The sequence below is a fragment of the Schistocerca americana genome, chromosome 4, assembly GCF_021461395.2.
Source record: "Schistocerca americana isolate TAMUIC-IGC-003095 chromosome 4, iqSchAmer2.1, whole genome shotgun sequence".
NCBI lineage: Eukaryota > Metazoa > Arthropoda > Insecta > Orthoptera > Acrididae > Schistocerca > Schistocerca americana.
The window spans coordinates 228,598,399-228,608,287 of NC_060122.1; the positions used below are offsets into that span (position 1 = coordinate 228,598,399).

The 9,889-nt window shown below is 42.9% G+C and overlaps 1 protein-coding gene across 1 annotated transcript in view; it reads right to left on the reverse strand.

Moving 5' to 3' along the window:
* The window catches only part of LOC124613367 (prostasin-like), a 159,292-nt gene extending 150,305 nt beyond the window's left edge, over positions 1–8,987 (reverse strand). The window contains exon 1 of the mRNA XM_047142067.1: positions 8,928–8,987. Coding sequence (XP_046998023.1) covers positions 8,928–8,987 — 60 coding nt within the window. The remainder of the gene's footprint in view (positions 1–8,927) is intronic.
* Between the last annotated feature and the right edge of the window lie 902 nt (positions 8,988–9,889).

Consider the following 9,889-nt stretch of genomic DNA (forward strand, 5'->3'; position numbering starts at 1 on the left):
TCTGATTTTTCGCCAAAAGAAACTCATGACAGCTTTCTGCTTGGAACATACCTCCGTTACAGATGCCATTTCGAAGGTTACGTATAGCGCAGCTACCTATCGGAGCTTCATAAAACATTGGGGGCTGATGAGGGAATATTCCACGAACGTCCTACAGCAAAATCCGCATTTTTTCAACCGAGAGTGGTCGATAAAAAGAATGTGTTGCATTAGTTACGGAACACCTCTCGTGTAAGTCGCTGCTGTTGGTAGTATCCACATAATGCACCTTATTTGCACTTCTTGTCTCCTGGCACGCAATCCCTGCTAACGTCAGTTCATGAAAAGTGAAAGGTCAAACGTAATAACGTAAATAACATTGCGTGACCACTGAAAGGGACTTAAATTAATGTATACTGATTCAAAGAAAGCACCCACATAACTGTGAAGCTTCCGGTCTATGTACTGAAAATTATTTGTTTTCGCCTTCTGCTCCCAGGCAGTGCACGGTTTGGCCATAAAATCGTACGTAAAAAAGTATCTACGTTACTTAAATCTGAAACAAGTCCGCCTCCGTGTCTTGTGACTTCGATGTCGACAGGACTTTAATGCCTTATCTTCCTTCCTCCCTTCAAATACACCTGATGATAGACAGAAATTTAATCCTTCCTGTATATTTCAATTGATTTGCAATAGTTATAGTCAGACTTGAACTAAAATGTACAAATTCAAAATAAACTTTGTTTTCCTACTTTAGCGGTTCATTAAACTATCAGTTAAAATTGTAATGGATTAATTTCAGACAAGGTGATCCGATTACCAAAAGACAGACTTCTCATTTGCTGTATTTGTTCGTTCAATTAATGATAACGTAAACAACCATAATTTACTGAGGTTGATGTAAATTTCTGCTAAGAACAAATTTATGGACGTTGTTTTGATGATTTTTTTTTTTCTAAAATTAGTTACGAAGAAAATCTTGTCTTTTCAGCCGATCATATATGCCTCACTTGTATTCTTCTTCACAGTGAAATATAATATAGAAAATCGAAAATTAATAATAGGTGAAACACTGAAAATGTAATGCATATGTCCTTAATTAATATTAACAACGATACTGATGATCTCGCTCGCAGCTTTACATTAAGACCACCCCACAAATGATATTCTACGATTTCTGTAAGGCATTGTGCTAAAAAATTGTGTTTCAAATGAATGAAGTATGGTGCAGCGGTCTGTCATGCAGATAGTTTTGATCTGTTTTATTTAATATTTTTGGCCCTTGACCGGATGATAGTTTTGTCTCTGACGTAAGAATGGTTGCGAATGACCGGATTACAGCAACATTCAGTCATCCTTAGTTAGCAAAGGAAATAAACGTAATAAATCCACCATACCTCGCCAGTTCATAAATTCTATGGAAGGAAGGGGGGGGGGGGGGGGGTTTCAACTCATATTTCCCCTACACCCATGTGTTTAAAATTCGGTCGAAAATACATCCTTCACAATAACAGCTACGTCTTAAAGTTCGCCGGTCTGGGCTGAGGGTGCAGAACCCTCCACCCTCATGCCCCCAAGCCTCCACTCAGTTTCTATTTTCCATTTCCACTGTCTCTTTTGTTCCAACTGCTTCTATCTCCAGCCACCTTTCTTTCTATTTTACTGCACTGTCTTTCACTGACCATCACTCCTCTCCCTTTGCCCCCCCCCCCCCCCCCCAGCTTTCTCCTCTGCCATCCCTTTTCCTCTTTGAGTGACACTTTCTCTCTTCAACCATCAGTCTCCTCTCTCTTTCTCTCCCGCTGGCACGGTCTCCTCTTTCTCCCTTTCTCCCACCGGCATAGTCTCTGCGATTCTCTGAGTACAAAAAGCGCGAATACGCCAAAATTTTTGGTGAGAAAGACGGAATGAGGACTCAATCAGCTGGTTCCCCACTTTTATGTCAGAGTCTTTTAAAGAGGGACATATCCCCCTTTTTTGTGCTCCGACAGGAGTATTTTCCCTCTGTTTTTCTTCTTTTCCCAGCTACAGCAGGGTATACTGCTTATATAAGACGAATTCCATAAGCCAGTAGGGGTTTGAGAGTACAGTTACATATTTCAGCACATTTATAGAGGATAGTTTGACACAGATAAACGACATATAACTACGTCCGTAGCCTGTGGTCTCGCGGTAGCGTTCTCGCTTCCCGAGCACGGGGTCCCGGGTTCGATTTCCGGCGGGGAATCAACATCATCATTCATCCCCATTACGGTCGGAGGAAGGCAATGGCGAACCATCACTAGGACCTTGCCTAGCACGGCGGTGCGGGTCTTCTGCGTCGCTCCCCTACGCTCTGTAAAGAAGTATGGGACTCGTCATCGTCATCAATATATACAGTTAACACGAAATCGTTTCCTTTGCATTTTTTCTGTATACTTTGCTCATCGATCGGAATTCATCGAAAAGGAGCAGCTTATGATTTGTATCTTGAAAGAGTAAAAATGTATTAGAAATTTTTTACTGAATTCGCAGTCTTCCAGTTTTACATTACTTTTGGCAGTCATTTTAAGTTATTTTCAGGCAAGTTATGACATATTTCAGTCAATTTTTTGTCTCTGCAGTACCAAGTTGGGCATATTTGTAGTAAGTGCAGGTTTATACAGACACAGCGCATCTTAGAGTTTTATTGGAGAAAAAACGACAACTAAACTATATTTTAATGACCACAAAATCCTTGCAGTGACGCTAGAACCATTTCCACGTGTCCACTACATTAGTTAAAACTACATTTACTCCTCAGGCCGGATATTACGTGCATATGTACCGTAACTTTGAAACCCTGGATCTCAGTAACAAATAATGATATCGATAAAAGTATCGTATTTCCCCGAGGATATCATCTTAAGAACATATGGAAAAAATCTCGACGATGTGCCCTGCACAGAAATTATTTAAGTTGCCATCCCCACAACTGGTAGTTTTGGTACTCAAAAATCATGATTTTTCGGGGTTACCTCAGTGGTACCACCATTGACCAAGTGGTGCTTTTATATAACGCATGAGGTCCACCATAGACCACACCTAATGTAAAAGAACCAACGTATTTGCTTAATTTGCGTTGGACGGAGAAAGTGTGCAGTGTTTAAATTTTGGACCAGTATTAACAGATAACCGCAGTATGCCTGTTCTTCCGATAGGTATAAAAATGGTCGCTAGGTCAAGAGCTATCCAAACCCTTGAACCCTTACCTCTGTGATCAATGGAACCCAAAATGTTACGCTCTGAAAAATCGCACTTGCGCGCGGCTTTTTGGAACATATTTGGTATCGTCGAGCACTTTCGTGGCCGGACTGATATCTACATGATTAGCGGAAACCATCTTGAGTAACATGCGAGTATGTCCTTTTCGCCGTAGAGCAACTACGAATAACACGAAGAGATGCAGAACACAGAACAACCTGTGCTTTCGTTGGAGGGAAATACTCTGTTCTTTTTCAAAAAAATAAAGAAGGAAAAAAAGAAGACGAAGAAAGGAAGATGACGATTGCAGTGTCCTACATTTTCGGCTGTCTCATCGGGTAAAGCATTCTTGTTATGTCGGGCTCCTGTTATTGCTTAATTCAACGCCAGGAGAATAGCCATGCTGGTATCTGAGGCCACCTGCGGGGCGTTGCTTAACACCATGCAGGGCCCCTAGGCGAGCGAGTAACAAGCTGGAGGCGATAACGGGCGAGCGCGTCAAACCAACGACCGACAGAGACTAGGACTTCCTGGTACGGGAACGCTAACTGACGCCGCTCTTGTTAACATTGCAGCGGCTTTAGGTCACAAAAGCTTCGGCAACTCAAGTGAGGAACGCTCACTGCTGAGTATTGAAAAACCCTGTTTTTAACACCAACAGGATCCGTGAGTTACATTCTCCGTGAGTTCCAAGCGGTGACTGAAGCAATCTACGCTTCCCTCAAGTCATTAGAATGCGAAGCCACTTTAATCACTGTGAAGGTCAGTACCCTCTCCTTACAGATCTGTACAATAGCACTGTATCAGTTCTTTGAGAACTCTGTGAACCATTCTCTTGTATTCTGTTCGTGGTAGATTTTGCGAAGAAGCAGTTTCCAATCACTCGAGTATTCTCTCTGATACCCAACGAAAAATAATGCATGCTATCCATTGTAGCTTTAGACACTCGATATGAAAGCACAAACTACAGATACAGTTATTGTACTCATAGAGGGAGGGACAACATGCTTCCTAACCTCTGCCGAAGATGGATTTTCTTTTCTCCTCTTCCCACACTCATCGAAATCCGTGCAAGGAGAAGACGGAGACGAAATACACACATCAAAAAGAGTTTTGCATCACCTCGGTTCCGAGAGTTCCGGAACCATACAGAAAATTGGAATAGATATCAACATAAACATCATTTCCGCCCTTTTTATTGCTTATGAAAACCACACATTGCATGTTATTCCACCATACAGCGAGACCTTCAGAGGCGGTGGTCCAGTTTGCTGTACACACCGGTACACCAGTAGCACGTCCTCTTGTATTGATGCATGCCTGTATTCTTCGTGGCATACTATCCAGAAGTTCATCAAGGCACTGTTGGTCCAGATTGTCCCACCCCTCAACGGCGATTAGGCATAGACCCCTCAGAGTGGTTGATGGGTCACGTCGTCCATAAACAGCCCTTTTCGATCTATCCCAGGTATGCTCGATAGGGTTCATGTCTGGAGATTATGTCGTTATCCTGAAGGAAGTCATTCACAAGATGTGCACGATGGGGGCGCGAGTTGTCGTCCATGAAGACGATTGCCTCGCCAATATGCTGCCGATATGGTTGCACTACCGGCCGAAGGATGGCATTCAAGTATTGTAACAGCCGTTACGGCGCCTTCCATGACCACCAGCGGCGTATGTCGGCCCCACATAATGCCACCCCAAAACGTCAGGGAACCTCCACCTTGCTGCACTCCCTGGACAGAGTGTCTAAGGCGTTCAGCCCGACCGGGTTGCCTCCAGACCCGTCTCCGATGATTGTCTGGTTGAAGGCATATGCGACACTCATCGGTGATGAGAACGTGATGCCAATCCTGAGCGATCCATTCGGCATGTTGGGCCCATCTGTACCGCCACGCATGGTGTCGTGGATGCAAAGATGGACCTCGCCATGGACGTCTGGAGTGAAGTTGCGCATCATGCAGCCTATTGCACACAGTTTGAACCGTAACACGACGTCCTGTGGTTCCACGAAAAGCATTATTCAACATGGTGGCGTTGCTGTCAGGGTTCCCCCGAGCTATAATTCGTAGGCAACGGTCATCCACTGAAGCCCTTGGGCGGCCTGAGCGAGGCATGTCATTGATAGTTGCTGTCTCTCGGTAACTCCTCCGTGTCCGAACATCACTTCTGTTCACTCCGAGACGCCTGGACACTTCCCTTGTTGAGAGCCCTTCGTGGCACAAAGTAATGCGGACGCAATCGAGCCGCGGTATTGACCGTCAAGGCATGGTTGAACTACACACAACACGAGCCGTGTACCTCCTTCCTGGTGGAATATCTGAAACTGATCGACTGTCGGATCCCCTCCGTCGAATGGGCGCTGCTCATGGATGGATTTTTACATCTTTGGGCGGTTTTAGTGACATCTTTGAACACAGCGACTGTGTCTGTGATACAGTATCTACAGTCAACATCTATCTTCAGGAGTTCTGGGAACCGGGATGATGCAAAACATTTTTCGATGTGTGTAGTTTCTTCTAAATGCAAGTTCAGAGTAGTGCTTTCCCTGATTTTTCTACATGGGAAATAAATTTCATTGCTGTAGTGTTGGATCCATAAGAAACTGGATGGCCTTTAACTTTGTAGCACGATTTAGAAGAGAGGAGATTATTGTAAGCAAAGTGAACTTGGCTTCCAGGCTTTCTATCTGGCTTCATTTCACTCGTCTGCTTTTCATTTGAGCTACCAACTTCTTCAGGTAGCTTCTGTCTTGGCTTCACTAAGCCTGATCTTTCCTCCACAGAAAAATCCGTAATGACCTGCACAGCAGTAGCCATTGATACTAACCGATATCTACGGCAGCGTAATTCTGAGGATCTCAAAACCTAAGAAGTTTCTTATGCTATAGTTATGTGTCGGAGTGAAGGTTTCGAATAATACCAGCAAATTGTTGCAGATATTTAGGACTCCCAGCAAGCTTTCAGATAGTTTCATAATCACATAGTAAGTGATATGTTAAAGTTTTTATATATCAAGAAAGTCTTCAACTATATGGGCAGGCCAAAGAAGGATACTGTGTAATGTTACGCAAAGCTAACATGTTAACGATCATTACATGAGCGTTTTTTTCTATTGTACAGTTCGAAACTGTTGTGAACCTTAAGCACTGATTGAAAGTTAATCTGTTACAACTGCACTTTCTGAAAATTCGTGATGTTTATTCAAAAATTTCAGCCGTAATATGTGGCCCTTCTCTACTGGACAACAGGTTAGGAAAAGTGTGCGTTTAAACCTAAGAGTCTATCTGGTTCTAGATCAGCTAGGAAGCATTCTAAGCATCAGCTAGGAAACATTCTAAGCATCACTGGGCAGTGGAAAATCGTTATGGTGTTTTTGTTCCTCATGAGTTCGTAATCAGTTAATAGGAAAAGAGAGGACCGAGTTTTGAAACATCGAATGTAGGTCACATCCATTCGAATACCCTGTTCGGATAACTATAATTACGATATAAGACAATATGGGCAGTAAATTAATAAAGCCATGATACCGCGAACATGAAGTTCTTCTGTGTAAGAACTGCATGTGGAATGTTTGTTATATTTGAACTGAATATTGCTGATATGTGTGGAATTTTCACCAGACTGGACTGATAGGAGATATCGAGAGTGCACACAGTCTCCCAGGTGTGAATACGTCGTGGACGAGTATCACATAAATGAAGGTCGAAATGGATTGGTAGATTCTCGAAGAATATTGTGGAATATTTTACGGAAATGCTGTAGATTTATACGGTTTGTAGAATTTTCCAGAAGCATTTACAATAGAGCACTCTCTACTTCAAAATGAATCATTGATTCTTCACAGACCTGATTTTCAGTAATGATTATTTTTCTTTAAAAAAGTGAGAGTCTCTCCTCCCATCAAATAATGCTGCGTACGAATCATGAAAATGTAACTGTATCACTTGCAAGTGATACAGAGGGTTGTCATATTTCCCTCGCCCTGCCTATCAAAGAATCGTTCGTATTAAGTACAGTGACACTTCCTGCCATGTAATTAAGAGTGACTTCCTGACCATGCATCTGTTACTGGATTTAAAATACTATAGAATCTACAGCTCAGTTAGCGAAAATTCCATTTTAATGAAATGCCTGCGCTGATGATGGAAACATATTCTCTTCAGCTCTCATGAGGTACAATGCCTCAGCTTGCCAGAATGTTTTCCAGCAGGATGGAACTGCGCAATGAAGATACTTTTAAGCACTATTGTGTAAACTGAAGGAGTACAAAACGGTTTGCAGCGAGGCTAACGAAGCTAACAAAGTGTCAATAAACTAAACTTGATGAAAATTGGTGGGTGGGTAAAGGGAGCAAAATAATGCAATGCATATTTCACTTTTAAGGGCTAAACAACAAGCCAAGAGGTAATTTGGCACATTAGCTTTCGAGGGAACATCTTCGAAACGAAGATACATAAAAAATGTTTCTCATATAAAAGTTTCTATGTAATTAACGTTCTTGAAAACGGTTTAACTGAATTTTGAATAGTTTGAAATTTTGCAGACTACCTCACTATCCTTAATTTTGAAAAATGAATAATTCTGTTACAACATAAATTAAAGAAGTTTTCAAGCTACATACATCCATGCGTAATAAAGCTGCTTTCTGAAATACCATTTAAAAAAAAAAAAAAAAAAAGCCGTACACAATGCACTGATAGAGTGTAATTCATGATTAGTCCATTTCTTTGTTTTACTTCTATTTGTTGTAGGTTTCAAATTGTTATTCTACATTTTACATTCATTTTTGTCTTACTTTTCAGTTTAATGTTGCACATAGGTGTACTTTGTTAACTGAAAATAATAAGTGACCCATTATTATGACACAAATCGTTGCAATAATGATATCTGTAAATAATTGCTTAAAACAAAATGTCACAATTCATAACTCATGCACAAATTAGTTACAGTTATAAGGCCTTCAGTGGTATGTCACGTACAAATAAGTACAAATGTTTTGTTTTTCATCCTATGCTGAACATACCAGATTGGCGGGAACCGAGAGCTGGTACCAATTACAATAGTAAATTTCACAAGTGTTTAGTAATCTAGGATTAAATGAAAATGTTCTTCAGAGCCAAGCGAGAGAATGGGAGGTAAGCTGCGCCTCCACCTTCGCGCCTGCCCCCCCCCCCCCCCCAAAAAAAAGAAAAACGCAAACCGAGTTGCATCCTGCCCAGCCAAATAACAGGTGCATCGATATAGTATCCATTTGAGGAAAGCTAGAACATTTTGTGGATACTGGCTAGTATATAATGCACATAGAGCCATTTTCATGAAATATCAAAACTATTTTGTCTGCTAACGAGAAATTAACATGGGCCCACTTCAACCAGCTCACAACTTGGGAACGTTCATGTGGAGAGAGGCGCTCGTTTGCTGTTTGTTATTTGCACATTCGCTCTGATGTTTGGAGTTAGAGTTATGATGTACTGTAAAATGTCGTGAGGCTCTGGCCATAGATATTACTGTGTGTTAACTTTTGCAAGGTAGGCGAAATGAGTTTACGAGAGTCAGTGTTAGGCTGGGTCAGTTGTTTGATATTGACTTTGGACTGAGAGGCTTGGAGTGGCCGCAGTTTGCCCACTGCCGCACACGAGTGTCAATAAGCTCCTGCGTTTACGGCGCGGCAGTGCAGTGTTGGAGTGTTGACGCAAGGCGCGAGTGTTGGCAGTCCTGGATTACCTGTTGGGTCGCGCGAGTGGCCGCGAGCAGCAGCGGCAGCAGCAGCGGTGCCAGCGCCATGACTGCCCCTAGCGGTCGCGCGAGGCGGCTTATATAGCTTGCAACTGGAGCAGCGCGGCCCGCGCCCGGATGCGACGCCGCTACCGGCTGGACGACTGACAACCCGCGCCGCCATCACGCACGTACCGCCCAACAACTTATCAAATTCGCTTGAAGAACTCCGCCACCTTGCCAAAGTTTTCTTCAACAACCTTCTGACTGTTTTAATGTGACCTGCCTGTGCTACCCTTTTCAGCTAATAGTAGCACAACGTCCTCATCATTTGTTGGATTCGAGGCATATTTAGAAAGTAAATGTATTAGACTTTGATACTTTTTAGAAACCGTGTATTAAAAATGTTGTGTCTAGGCAAGACAGCCCAGACACAATGGGAGGAAGCCGCGAGGCACGCGCTTAAACTCACGCAGGCTGGCGTGAGGTTTGAAACAGGATACGTAATGAATGCTATAAAGAAAAGTACGTAGCTGGTGGAATACTTAACTTTAATCCACAATTGGTGAACATTGGTCTTGTTGATACAGGATTATCATCTCAATATAACTTGGTGATGGCGCCTTGCTAGGTCGTAGCAATTGACTTAGCTGAAGGCTATGCTAACTATCGTCTCGGCAATTGAGAGCGTATTTGTCAGTAATCCATCTGAGGCAAAGTCGGCTGTACAACTGGGGCGAGTGCCAGTACGTCTCTCTATACCTGCCGTGTGGTGGCGCTCGGTCTGCTATCACTGACAGTGGCGACACGCGGGTCCGGCGTATACTAATGGACCGCGGCCGATTTAAAGGCTACCACCTAGCAAGTGTGGTGTCTGGCGGTGACACCACAAAAAAATTACAGAGTATTGTTGATACACTTGTTGACTGTTTGCCGGCTGGTGTGGCCGAGCGGTTCTAGGCGCTTCAGTC